The 14,480-nt window shown below is 35.7% G+C and overlaps 2 protein-coding genes across 4 annotated transcripts in view; one reads left to right on the top strand and one right to left on the bottom strand.

Annotated features, from left to right (window-relative positions):
- Positions 1-2,372, bottom strand: part of virma (vir like m6A methyltransferase associated) — a 28,848-nt gene extending 26,476 nt beyond the window's left edge. For both annotated transcript variants that reach the window (XM_007236510.4, XM_007236511.4), the window contains exon 1: positions 2,255-2,372. In XM_007236510.4, coding sequence (XP_007236572.3) covers positions 2,255-2,317 — 63 coding nt within the window. In that variant the 5' untranslated portion in view covers positions 2,318-2,372. The remainder of the gene's footprint in view (positions 1-2,254) is intronic.
- A 3,269-nt stretch (positions 2,373-5,641) lies between these two features.
- The window catches only part of esrp1 (epithelial splicing regulatory protein 1), a 35,688-nt gene continuing 26,849 nt past the window's right edge, over positions 5,642-14,480 (top strand). For both annotated transcript variants that reach the window (XM_007236513.4, XM_007236512.4), the window contains exons 1-10: positions 5,642-6,022; positions 7,071-7,199; positions 8,805-8,918; positions 9,100-9,214; positions 10,823-10,921; positions 11,482-11,536; positions 11,636-11,746; positions 11,860-11,992; positions 12,346-12,388; positions 13,411-13,712. In XM_007236513.4, coding sequence (XP_007236575.3) covers positions 5,891-6,022; positions 7,071-7,199; positions 8,805-8,918; positions 9,100-9,214; positions 10,823-10,921; positions 11,482-11,536; positions 11,636-11,746; positions 11,860-11,992; positions 12,346-12,388; positions 13,411-13,712 — 1,233 coding nt within the window. In that variant the 5' untranslated portion in view covers positions 5,642-5,890. The remainder of the gene's footprint in view (positions 6,023-7,070; positions 7,200-8,804; positions 8,919-9,099; positions 9,215-10,822; positions 10,922-11,481; positions 11,537-11,635; positions 11,747-11,859; positions 11,993-12,345; positions 12,389-13,410; positions 13,713-14,480) is intronic.

Here is a 14,480-nt window from a genome sequence, read left to right as displayed (position 1 = left end):
GTGATTTCATTTGTGATGACCGATATTGATTTTAAGGGCCTTTATTCAATGATAAACGTGTTGTTGTAAACTCTGGATAACCATCACCGCTTAAATTTACCCTCAACTCATGGAAATGTACTGGATGGAGCACAATAATTTCTAAAAACACAAGGGGGATTTTCCCCTGTGAAACCCATGCCTGGTAGTAGGCATGGTGCCAATATGTTTATGTTAATCTGCTCCAGGGAGTCTCTATAGTTTCTATACATGGAATAGACAAGCTCTCTGGGTGTGTCTGCATTTGCACATTTGTATTACCAATGGTTGCAAATTAAATAGCTAAATGTTACTTTAATGCTGTGTGTGTAAAGCACAGTTTCCTGATTTCCCTGCTATAACAGGTCTACTAAACCAGACAATTAACAGGTGAGTTAAATAAGGTTTGCATGAGCAGGTAAAGCAAGAATACTGTACAGCAATCTGGCCCTCTGGATTTGCCCATACTGTGCGTTAGCGGTGTGCCATATCGTATCGTACATGATATCGCCAATAGTTTTATATATTGTGAACGATATTATACCCTATGATATTAAATATCGTGCCACATCACCCATCCCTAATTATCACATCAGAGTACTACTTCTTTCTGTTTTTAGCAAAAGAAAAAGTCACACTGATCTCATTTACTATTATATATCTACTAGAGACAGATTAGATCTGTCCAGTATAATTTTTTTTACTTTAATCCTGAATATGGAAATAATGTTAGTGCATTATTAGTATCATGACATTCTGGATCGTTGACTTCTTTCACAAATCTGATTAAATTATTTTTTTAATATCTCAGTTAGCCATATCATATTGCAAGCAATAATAAACTTCTAAATATTTTTTCTAATTCAGTGTTTTGTCATATCGTCAAAAGTATCGTTATTGTAAAAAAAAAAAAACATGAATATCGTGATATTATTTTAGAGCCATATCGCCCACCCATACTGTGCATAAATGGAAGAACATTTAGATTCATACTCTAATAAATGTGCTGCATCGCTACTTATTAAAATTTTAAAGCGGTTATGAATCATTCCTTCAAAGGTAGATGGCACTTTGATTAAGCTGCCTTATCACAGAGTGAATCAAGCGATCAAGCTGATCTTATAAGAAGACCTTGCGTGCTCCTGTTCTGCCTTTCACTCTGAGAACTTTCCACTGCTTTAATAACGTTAATGATGTTAATAATTGCATAACACAGTAATGTACATTTACTTTCAGTTCTTGTGTAGCATATTTTAAATAAATTACTTGCAGTACTTGAGTACAGAAAATGTTGAATACTTAATACCACTTTTTTTAGATAGAGCACTTTGTACTTTAACTTAAGACTGGGTCTCTAGTACGTTATACATGCTTGACCCCTACATACTGAACTAAAATGAATACGCTACTAATGGTTAATTTTTAGGAGTTGAGTTACAGTGGATCAGGATTTCTCATGCCCTGCACATTTAGCTGTTTCCCCCACCTTAACACACCCAATGCTGAGGTGTGAATGAGATGAAGTTAGCTCAGGAGTGTTGGGAGCAGGGAAAACACACAAAAAAGGTGTAGATCTAAGAAAATGCTGAGAAACAATGCAGTAACTTAAATGGGTTCATCTACTTAGCTAGCTTTGGGTGCAGCTTGGCTGTGTTTTTTTTTCACCTGCATCAGTGATGTGGTTGTGGTAATGGCTGAAGACCACAAAAAGCCATGCGCTCAATGTTAAAAACACAGTTATACTGCTAGCAAGCTTCATAATGCATTATAATGGCTTTTTGAATAATCGAACTTAAACATGCAACTTACGTTAACTTAACTTAGGGGATATCGTGTAAGCTATGTTAGCTAACCTACACTGGCTAACTTATTTGGCTAATTTCTCTCTCTCTCTCTCTCTCTCTCTCTCTCTCTCTGGCTGCAAGTTATATTACTTTTCTACAGAAATAGCTTTACACAGAGTGTAATTATAATTTCAGACATTTAAATACCCTCTTAATAACGTCTCAGACTAAGTAAACATATAGCTAAACCTAGTAAAGCTATTTATCTATGTAAGGAATAGGGCTGCAGGCTAGATTAGCTTAGCTTAGGTAGGCTAGGCTAACACAGCCGGTTAGCCCGCCCGCTAGCTGAGAGAAAGCACAGGCCCGTTTACCCCTAAAACCAGGTATTTAGAGGTGAGCGCGGTGCCCGAAGTGAGCCGCGTTAATAAGGAATAAGCCGTGATCATTACCTCGGCGCTCTGGTGTTTAAACGTGTCTAAAAACAGAAGCTCCATTGAGGGATCCCCCGCCATGTTTCTCCGTCACATTTGAACATCCGCCGGGGAAAAGTCAGCTCCGGGGATCACTAGCAACATCCGGGTACATCTCAGTTTGCTACATGCGGCCTACTTAGTGCACTAGGTAGGGCGGTGCTAAGGACTCCCACGCTGCGTACATACTAGTGACTAGGGTTCGTTCACATAACCTGGCTGAAGTGACTCAAATCCGATATTTGGTCAATGTGGCTCAGATCCAATTGTTTTCATGGCTGTGTGAACGTGCCAAATTCAAATCAGATTTAAGTCACTTTCATATGTGGTCCTAAATCGGTTACATACCCGATTCATGAACATGCGAGATGTGTCTTTTTGCTTTTACGCATGCGCTACGTGCTTTTCTCTCTTACCCAAACATCTCTTGGTGCAGCTGAGCAGCAATAGCTGAAAAAACAGCAAAAGCAAGCAGCCTACTCTTTTATCACCTCCTCAACCTGAGCATGTATTTCAGACCAGCTGTTTACTGTTTCTCCACTGCAGCAAAAGATGCTCCACATATGAGCTGCTTACTCATCCATTTCACCTTTATAAAGCTACAAGTCATCTCTCAAATATGAGTTTTGTTGTTGGTGAAAAAGGCGACGTTTATACACGTATCAATGTGCGCATGTGAGACGTTTCAGCGACAAATTTGTTCACATTACACACAGATACAGCTCAGATACATTTGTGAATATGGAGCCCCTAAGGTGACATCATGTTAAAAAATAATAATAATTTGTGGCCACAACATATTAAGACAATTAAGGCGTGAGAACGAGATCCTAATGTGTGGGAACAAGATAATTAAAGCGTGTGAATGAGATAATTAAGTCGTAGCCACACAATAATAAAACTTTCTTTTCTGTAAATTAATGCCCATTAACAAGACTGAATATTACACCAAAGCTCCAATTCAAGGATAATCTTTTGTAAGAAAATGATGAGTAAATGGGTTTCTTTTTATTTAATCTTAAAATGATTTATTAGTCTCTTGCAGTAGGGGCTCTGTAGACTAAAGAGTTTTAAGTACAAGGTTTAATAATCAATATTTTACATTTAGTGATCTTCTTCATTGGGGAAGTCATTTATCGGTAACATGGTGCAATTTAAAGGGGATAGGGAGGTATATGAGATTATGATTTGCCCACTTGGATACTGTATAACACTGTCATAAACTATATTGTAGTATAACAAAGGGTAATATAGCAGCAAAAGCTATTTTAAACCATTTAAAAGCCAATCTCATAAAATATGGCAAACTAACACTATTTTGGTTGTATTACATATTTTAAGGTTGATGATGTAAAAAACATCTTAAAAACAACCTTTATTTAACATAAACTAATAGGCCTAATGGTTAAGGTTGAAATTCTGACATTGAATCAAAGTTCATTTAAAGGTTTTATATTGTTAGGGCTCTGAATCTCCATTCACAGTAATGCTTTTAGGTGGAAGGTGCTCCGCACAAATAATAATATTATTAATTTAGAATATATTATTTGATTATTATATTATTTAAGAATAGAATACAAACAAAATATACATATTTAATGTAAGTAAATATTAATAAAAACCACAAATATAAAACCATACGACGTAAAATCAGTGTGCACAAATAAATCAATTCCGAGTTTTGAGGTCAGTGTTGTTTCCATGCATTAGCAATTGAAAAGTGAACACTGATTCAATGTCTGTTTGCCATCTTTTTCTTAACCATTGTAACACATACATGACTTATACTGTGTACTGTAATTAATATGAACTGTGAAAGGCAGAAAATCTTACTGTTGATTAACAGCATTTTTTAAAATATTGTTTTACATCTGCTTTTTCCATTCACATTTTTGGAAGTAATTTACATTTTTATATTAAATGAATACATCATGTTTTAATCTATAGTACACACACTGGATACTGCTGTATATGTACTACAGATCTGTGGACCATTTTAAATTATAGATACTACAGATAAAGCATTATTAACAGCAGTTGTTTTACATTTACATCATATTTCTTCCATTCTATTAAAATGACAGTCTTTTTTTTTTGCTTTCACTCTATTTTCCAATTAGCAATATGTGTTAATAGTACTCACATTGGGTACTCCTGTGTGTGAACTACAGATCTGTGGATCATTTTCTATTGTTGCAAACAAAACTCTTGATGAAGAGAGGAGTCATCTTATGCAATTTTCCTGTATGATTTTTTCTGTTGTTTTTTTTTTGTTTTTTGTTTTTTGCGGAGAGTGTCTGTTGGAACTTTTAACCCAGATTAGATGCTGCCACTATTCAGCATGACAGGTAGTTCTTCTGGAAGAATGGCCAAATTTTCCTTTTGAAATTGCTCAAAACAGGTATAACTACATTCCAAGGAGGGCTGAAGCTCTGCTGAAGACAGAAACACAAGTCAAACTGGGCATTATTAATACAGTCTCACCGTGGGTGTTGTGCCCAGCCACAGAAATTTACACCTTTTCTAATTATTTTACACACATTTTATCCTCAAATTTAGTAAGTAATTTACTCCAATTAAATCACTCTGGCACAATAAAATTAGATTAGTGAAGAGTGAATTCCCCATATATTGTAGTGGACTTTTAAAAATTAAACTTTGTGCCTAAATTTCCTTCGGGATAAATAAAAATAAAAATAAATCTATCTATCTATCTACAAAATTTACTGATGGTCAGTGATGGTTTGGAGAATCATGTCATCTGCTGGTGTTGATCCACTGTGTGAAAATCTTACAGCACGTCATGCTTCCCTCTGCTGACAACTTTTGTGGAGATGTGAATTTCATTTTCCAGCAGTCCACTCTGCCAAAAGTACAAATTTGTTTTTATATAATATTCTATATATGTTTTATATAATAATCTTCTGAGATACTGATTTTTGGGGTTTTATTGGCTGTAAGTCATAATCATCGACAATAAAATAAATAAACACAAAAAATAGATCACTCTGTGTGTAATACATCTATATATGAGTTTCACATTTTAACTGAATTATATTGCGATGCTGTAGTAAGTCATTAGTTCAGCTACAGGCACTGGTTCACTGGGTTTTAGCCATAGGCCTACTGCAGGCCTACAGATAGAGATCCCCTCTATTCTCCTGTATACAGTATTACCCCATATATTGTATTTCTCAGTGGTGGTATTAATTCACTGTGTGTTGTTGGGGTTTATGTATATTTTCCTCCAGTGCTGTGCCACGTCCCTGTTTCCGAGCACCAATAAGAGGGCGCTCGCGGCGGCCAGGTGTGTTTTTCACCTGTGTCACGTGGGCGGTGGCCAGGTAGGGCAAGGCAGATCACACACAAAAACGAGCACAGGCGAGCAGCCATTACTCCCGGACTGGCGGACATTCGCTTCAGCATCGCTTCAGCATCGCTTCAGCAGAGATAAACGGGGGAAATAAGGAGCGAAACCGCTGAGTTTACCTGTCCATAGGTGTGGGGTGTGTGGGGCCCTCACTTCACTTCCGTCACCTGGAGTCGGTGGCTGGGGATTTCTTCACCTTTCTGACGCTTAGAGTTATTTTTATTTCCACTGTTTCTCTTTTAAAAATGACGGTAAATCCAGAGAACTTGGTGCTGTTCTTCACCACGACGTGCGGGGCGAGCGGCGAGCTGCTGGGGTCAGACGAAACCGAGGCGGTGCAGCTAGTCTGGCAGGTCCTCAATTTAGTCACTAAAAAGGTGAGAGATGGTTTATTCGCTTTGAGATTATTATTTATCTTCTCATTTATGTATTTAAAGACCATGTTGAGAAGATGATGATGAAGACTATAGGTACACTCGTTTTTAAGAATTTACATTTTTTTTTACACCATAAACATAATTGTAGTCAGCCAACTAAAGCTACTATATTAGCATGTCAACAGTGACAGAAACCTCAACACTGACAGAAACCTAAAACTGTTGGTTTGTCTCTTTTAACCATCACACAGGCATAACCCTTTCAGACCCTACATCCATTACAGTGGACATCATGTTGTTTCTTTTATTTTTTATGTTTCCCCTCGGGGATCAATAAAGTATCTATCTATCTATCTATTGCTGATTGAGACCTGTTGTCCATCACAATAGACATTTATAAACCAATAAAAAAACAGCTGTAGTATGGCAAGGCAGCATTATAGCCAAGAAGGAAATGTAAGGGCTTATTTTTATTTATTTAATCTAGTTTAGAACCTTTTATTGTATCACATTTATTTGGTTTAAAGTAAAAAGGTCAATACCAATACCAAATAACAGTAGTAAACACAGGATTCCAATGCAATGGACATAAAAAGTAAAATATTATATGGTAACATTTAGAATTGGATTGTCTTAGATTTTATATTAGAATAATTCGCTGATTTGTGTTTTGTGTGGATTATAGTAAAAAAACATTCTTGCCATTACTTCATAAATAATTCAGATCTGAAAGGGTTAAGCCAATCTTCGGGCCTGTGTTTTACACAAGGTTATTAGTACTATTTGAACTAAATGAATTATAGTTCTTAGATGGTCAAGTGAGCTTCATACTAAACACACTTCAGCTCTCTCTATCTCTCTCTCGTTCTCTCTCTTTCCATGGTAAGATGTTCATAATGAATGCTAAGATGTTTTTTTGTAAAACTGGGCCCACAGGTTAGTCAGGGTCCTCCACTGCCTCTGTGTGTTTTTTGAGTTTGTAGGTGTATTATCTATATTATTCCACTGTTCCCGGTTCTAACCGCACCCTCTCCCTGCCTGCCCTCAGCCCGGACGGGTGAATGAAGTGCTGGTGAAGCCGGAGAGCCTGTGTGTGTCTGAGGAGTGTGTGGAGGTCAGTGGGGTCACCACTGAGGCCCTCAGCTCTGCGGCCCCTCTGGAAGAGGCTCTCAACCAGGTTTGTTGTGCTAACCCTGTTTATTTTGACCTACTGTGTAGTATATTTTTCTAAATTTAACTGTAGGTAGGATGTTCTGCAGATTCATATCCATATCAGAACATGCTTCCAGCAGAAGTATAAGCTAAGTAATACGGTATTTAATAGCTTTGATTATATTATTATAAACAGTCCCAATATTAACACAGTAGATTATAGTCGAATAGTAGATAGGATAAGGAGTCACACATAAATGCTTCCAGTATTAAAACAGTTGATAGTAGAGAGGTAGAAAGCCTAATCTACCTGTAGGACGACGCATCCAGTTTTAAAACAGTGCTAGTTTAATTTGATAGCCTATGTCACTTATATGATTTAATTATATTCAGTTCAGTTCAATAGAATTTTATTTCTTTAGCGCTTTTTACAACAAATGGTGTCACAAAGCAGCTGTACAGAGAAAAAAGGTCCACGCCTCTTATGAGCAGCACCACAGAGATGCTAATTATTGTGGTGACACAGTGGCAAGGAAAACTCCCTTTAAGTGGAAGAAACCTTAGGAGGAACCAAGACTCAGTCAGAGGAACCCATCCCCCTCAGGTCGACCCGCTCAGTACAAACAAATAACAGAACCAAAACAACAGTAAAGAAAGATAATATGGAGCTATAGCTAATGTTACAGGTACTAATTTATCAGTGTGAAAAGGTGATGGGCAAATAATGGAGAGATATAGCTAATGTAGAAACAGGTCTCATATCTCATATGAGGTCTCATAATCTCATATGATAGTGCTTTCAGTAATATGCTAGTGAGATGAGATATTTCAATGGCCTAAATTACTACAATTTAGCCGTTATTAAACAGTTTATAGCATATTTGTATGGCAGAAATTACTTAAAAGACAATACTTCCAGTATTAAACAGTAGATAGATAGTAGATAGAATATTTAGCAAGCCTAATTTACTTATATGACAATACTTCAAGTATTAAAAAGTAGGTAGGATCTTTGGATTGCATGTACATGTGCAAATCCCATCTGTAGGATTTCTCAATAGGTAGGAAAGGTTAAAACAACAGACTTAAGTAAAAGAAGTTTTTACCTCAATAGGATAAAGTAACCTAAAATATTCAATAAGATAACTACCTTAGACTTACAACTTTAACTTTAGTTAAACTGCAGTTTTCTTATAAAATTACAATGTAAAAGGTGTAGTAGCTTCTAAAGATTACAAATCACCAGCCATCACTTTTAATCATCGTTTTGGTAAAAATGACAAACAGAAATTAATGAAGCATTTAAATGAAATGAAAGTGCTTTAAATTTGACTAATAAGTTGAATTTGTATTTAAAGCTAAAATGGAATTAAATTTTTTATGCTCTTCCAATTTGGTTTTCATATCAGGCCAATATAACAAATTACTGAGAACAAAAATAGTTTTTCAGTAACTGCTGTGAATTATATAGTTACTACTTAATGAACTATTCAGTAATTGTTTTGAATTGTCTAGTACTGTGAAACTGATATGTAAATAGTGCAGTTCTAGAAAAATACAACTTAATATTATATTTATGTATTACATATGATGCCTTATTTATTTTGTGTGTGTGTGTGTGTATACGCAGTTCAACGAAAGGTTGTGTTCAGAAATAAACACAGATGCAGGCAACTCCTTCTGTCTCTGTACTGATGGTCAGCTGCACCTGCGTCAGGTCCTGCATCCAGAGGCTTCCAACAAGGTACAGATGGCCAGACCTGCTAAACCTGTTTTCACTGCTCAACAACAGTGGCATTAATTTCATTCCTTTAGCCTTAGTTATTAATTCAAGCTAGAGCTTGTTTCTTATGAATTTGTGGGCAGAAATATATATTTTACTGTTATTCTCTAACTGTGATTGTAAACATGCTTTTTCATTGCAGAATGTTCTGTTGCCCGAATGTTTCTTCTCTTTTTTTGACCTTCGGAAAGAGTTCAAGAAATGCTTTCCATCTGAAGCTGATCATAAGGAATTGGATCTTAAATTCATGACAGATTGTATCCTTAAACATCATTGCTTGCTTTGTTTATTTGTTTTTTTGTATGTTGGTATAATGACAAAATACTGGCAGGTCTGCTGTCTCATTTAAATAACTGAGCTCTAGAGATACAATCTCAAGCCAAGATATGCCTGTGCCAGCCTAAGCGTAGCCTCTATATGCAAAACATAGGAATATTCAGAGAAGGTAGTGCTGACATGACCTCTGTTCCTTGTTTCAAATTGGAACCATCTGAGTTTATTGTGGAGATGCAACCTTCACCATGTTTTTAGCTATCCAGAAGACTCTAAGGCAGTTTTTGGAAGGTTCTGCTGAATTCTCACTTGAGTTTCTGAACATAATTCAGTGGTTAAGTTGCAAACAAAGTAATTCAGTGTTGTTTGATGTAAAGTGGTGCTTGTGACTCAGTAGCTGCATCCCAAAGCCCAGGTTTCTTGGGGGCTAAGTCATAGAGGGCTGTTCCAAAGTGAACAACCCTTTTGTATACAGCTGTAAAATGCAGCTGATGTTCTCAGTGATTTTAAAGACACAAGTTCTGTATCTTTTCTGGTCCTTGGGCACACAATTCCAGTAAAGGGGTAAAAAAAAAAATAAGAAAAAAATGGGCACTAGTTTCAGAAAACGGGTATGTTGACCAAGAAGCTGCTAAAAAGTTGTCTTTTTGGGACAGTTGATGCTTAACTTCAACCTAGACACAAATACATTCTAGACACAAATATATTTTCTAGAATCTCAGATGTCCAAAATTCCCACATTTTTTTTATATGTATAGTTTATAATAAAGTAGTAATAAAAATTTAAATATGCTGTCATGTTTAAATAGAAACATTTATTTATATATTTTTTCTATGTTTAGTTACTACATCATTTGAACAGTCTAGCTCTCATTCACATTGTGTCAAAATTTTTAATTGGACCGTTAGATGAAATAAAATAAAAAAAAGTTTTTCCTTCTCTAAACCATTAACCAGTGTCTGACTTGACAATGACTTGGATTGGACTTTTTTTTTTTTTTTTACATCAGACCGCTCTGAATGACTTAAAAATGTAAAAAGGAGGTTCATTTTCCCTTTAACTAAGGCAGAGTGACAGCCTATGTAAGAGGTGGTGTGGCTAGAGGGTGTGTATGAGTGTGTGTGTGTGTGTGTGTGTATGTGTGTGTGTTTGTGCTGCTGCAGGGTGTTGGCTGCAGAAGCCTGAAGTTTTGAAATGCAAATAGAGAGACAATTGAGCAGGGCCTATTGAGCCTGCACGAGAAAGCAAAGGAATGTTTAGTCAACAAGCTTAACCTGCCACACCTACCTAATGACATCTCAGCCACACACACACACACACACACACACACACACACACACACACACACTTACATTTACACACACAACATAGGAAACCCAGCTTTATGCATAGACAGAAGAACCATAAACGTCCCTCTTTTGTGGGCAAGGTTTACATTATGCTCTGCTGAATTTGTATGGGTTGAGCAAATATGCTGTATATTTAAGATATTCTTTATGCTGGTCTTTTTACTGTATTATTACCAACATAACACTGCCTAAGGTGTCGGTGAATACGTTAGGTTGCATTCCTTAACCGACACTCTGGTCAGACCTGAATTTGAGTGAGGATTCCTCTGATCAGGTCTTCACTGCACAAAAGATTCACCAGATGTCCAGCATTGCCCAAGCACTCATCTCTGAGCCTACCTGTAAGTGACTGCTTCAGAGGAAACACAGACAAATTCTTTATATTTACACTCTTTTAAATACATGCACACAAAGTGATTTAATTGCAATTGACATTTATTTTAAAGAGCCTAAAACATGAAGTACCCAGTTTATACAGTCTATGTATAGTAAGAAAAAAAGAAAGGGCATGTTTGGAATTCATTATTACACTTATGGTAGTTTGTTTTTACTGCATATTTTAGCCTAAGGCAAGAAAGAGAAAGAACTTGTTTAGTGATGCCATAAAAAGTATTTATCACTGTTCTTTCAGATATATCACTTCTGTGACTAGATGACTTGTTGGTTGTGGCAAAAATTGTTCAGATGCAGATTTATACCCCTATTTACAACAGTGTTATTTTACCTTAGAATTGATCAGAAATGTTCAATGATTGCCCTTTTGAAAATATTTTATTTTGAGGTTCCCAGTGTGTGAAATCTCATTTTTCAACTATGCTAAGTAACTCTAATCAAATATGAAAGGTAGAGAATTGATGTAAAACTGAAATCATGTTATTAATAAAGTGTTAATATTTCTCAGGTCATGTCTTCTCTTGCCCAGAGAAAGTAAATGAGAAGTTTGAAACCGGTACATGGTAAGGGTTTGTTTGTTTCTAGTTCACTATCTATGTAAGTGTCTCAGTGTTGACTGTCATATTGATGTGGTACACTGTGTGCTTGTGTGTGGACTGCAGCAGCAAGATGGAGCGGATAGATGACAACACTGTGATCAGGGCACGAGGTCTTCCCTGGCAGTCCTCAGACCAGGACGTTGCACGTTTCTTCAGGGGCCTCAACATTGCCAAGTATGTGCACCCTAAAAAAGCAAGCACCTGTTAAAAAAAAAGGTATATAAATGCTATATGTAAGTATACTTTATACTTTAAGTGTGATATAATATGTTTGTTTGTGTGTGTAGAGGAGGTGCTGCTCTGTGTCTGAATGCTCAAGGCAGGAGGAATGGCGAGGCTCTAGTACGGTTCGAGAGTGAAGAGCATCGAGACTTGGCTTTGCAGAGACACAAACATCACATGGGCTCCAGATATATTGAGGTACATTTTCATTACCACCAATCAGGTTTTTCATCTTCATCAGTCCAGATACACTTAAAATACCTGTTAACTATACTTTAATATGTGCTTATTGCTATGTTGTTGTACTTTTGAATTTTATCAAGTTGTTATATCACCTAAATTGGGCTATTTTTACCATATTAACCCCTTAAACCCTGATATTATAACAGGTTTTAAAAAATGCATTTTAGGATTATTACCAGAATAATATAATAATAATAAGCCTGGCATTTAATGGGCTTTGTTCAATGCTAATGCCTTAAAGAAATAAATCTAATATGAATAAATAAATGTACAATAAGGAAAACAATGTTTCATGGTTTGTGTTGCAGGTTTATAAAGCCACAGGTGAAGACTTCTTAAAGATTGCAGGAGGTAAAGAAATGTATCTTTTCACAGCGTCTTCCTTTTGTCATATACAGCTCTGTAAAAAAAAAGAGACCACTTAAAAGTTTCTTTGATTTTACCAAATTGAAATCCTCTGGAATATAATTAAGAAGAAGATGAATGATCACAAGCCATCAAACCAAGCTGAACTGCTTGAATTTTTGCACCAGGAGTGGCATAAAGTCATAAAGTTATCCAAAAGCAGTGTGTAAGACTGGTGGAGGAGAACATGCCAAGATGCATGAAAACTGTGATTAAAAACCAGGGATCTTCCACCAAATATTGATTTCTGAACTCTTAAAACTTTATGAATGTGTACTTGTTTTGTTTTTGTTATTTGAGGTCTGAAAGCTCTGCATCCATTTTTCATTTGCTGCAAATAAATGGTCTTTATAACAATATGTTTATTTGGAATTTGAGAGAAATATTGTCTGTAGTTTATAGAATAAATCAACAATGTTCGTTTTACTCAAACATCTACCTATAAATAGCAAAAACAGAGAAACTGATTTAGAAACTGAAGTGGACTCAATATTTTTCCAGAGCTGTATATACAGGGCCGTTTCAAAGCATTTGTGGGCCCCAAGCAAAATAGATGCTCTCCCCACATGATTGCTGAAGTTTCATATTTTGCCGGCTGCAGGAATAACAAACCTGACTGGCTTCTGTCAGGAACTATTGGGTGGGGCCTTCTTGAGGGGGATTCTGATAAGTGTTGTATTTTCCAGCATTCACTGTCACAGAATTTAAAGGGACGCTCACACATTTTGTACTTGAATTAAATTCATACTAATTTATTCAGGGCCCTAGGCAATTAATTGGTTTGGTTGCCTTGTTGCAACGGGCCTATGTTCATATATATATATATATATATATATATATATATATATATATATATATATATATATATATATATATATATATATATATATATATATATATATATACATGTAATATGTGAACATTAGTAGATTAGTACTAATTAAAAATAATGCACATTTATTCTACAGGCACCTCTAATGAAGTTGCTAACTTCTTGTCGCGGGAGAATCAGGTGATTGTACGTATGCGTGGGCTGCCGTTCACGGCCACAGCGGAGCAGGTTCTGCAGTTCTTCTCTCCATCGTGTCCGGTGACGGACGACGGCGAGGGCATTTTGTTTGTGCGCTTTCCCGATGGCAGGCCCACCGGGGACGCCTTTGTTTTGTTCTCCTGTGAGGAGTATGCTGAGAATGCACTTAAAAAGCACAAGGAGATCCTGGGCAAGAGATACATCGAGCTGTTCAGAAGCACTGCAGCCGAGGTTCAGCAGGTCAGTAGAAACAATTACACTGTCTATATCGCTTATTGCTTTGAAGTCAGGAGTTATTACTGTTGTTTTGGCTTTTTATTGGTTAAAGTAGAAGAAGAATTGGAAGATCTGTTAAATAAAAAATTAGACATTCTCTAAATCTGAGATTAGATATTTCAAAACAATAATTACAGATGCTTTTATTGTAGTTATGCATTATTAAACTACTGTACTTAAATATCTAAATAATATTATTATTTATTATTATTATTACAATATTATTATTATTATTATTATTATTATTATTATTATTATTATTTATATTATTATTTTATTTATTTTAATAATGTTTTAAGATTTCTCTGCATTTCTATTAACATTAAATATTTGCAGAAAATTGCTTGCAATTAGATATTTCAAAACCATATTTGCCAATGATTTTATTGTAGTCATTGCAGCTAATATTTTGCTAGATAATACTGGACTAAAATTTATGAATATTGTTAATTTTATTACATAGAATAAATAATAATATACTCAAGTCTAGATTTCAGTGAAGACAGTGTGAAAGACAGTTCTGAAACAAAGCTACACACTAACAGTAACATAATTTAAAACATACAAATCATAATCAAATAAGCTCCTCTGTTTACAAACACAAACACGCCTTCAAATGTTTGTGGACAACCCCTATAATGGTCCTTAAAGGCTAAAATAGACTTTTTTTTTGTTCTTTGTAAAATACAATAGGTCACTCTATTTTTAGAACAGCTCTGTTTACACTAGTTA

Source organism: Astyanax mexicanus, chromosome 1 (genome assembly GCF_023375975.1).
Source record: "Astyanax mexicanus isolate ESR-SI-001 chromosome 1, AstMex3_surface, whole genome shotgun sequence".
Classification (NCBI taxonomy): Eukaryota; Metazoa; Chordata; class Actinopteri; order Characiformes; family Acestrorhamphidae; genus Astyanax; species Astyanax mexicanus.
Note: the sequence above shows the minus strand (reverse complement) of the source record. Positions and strands in the feature narration are given on the sequence as shown.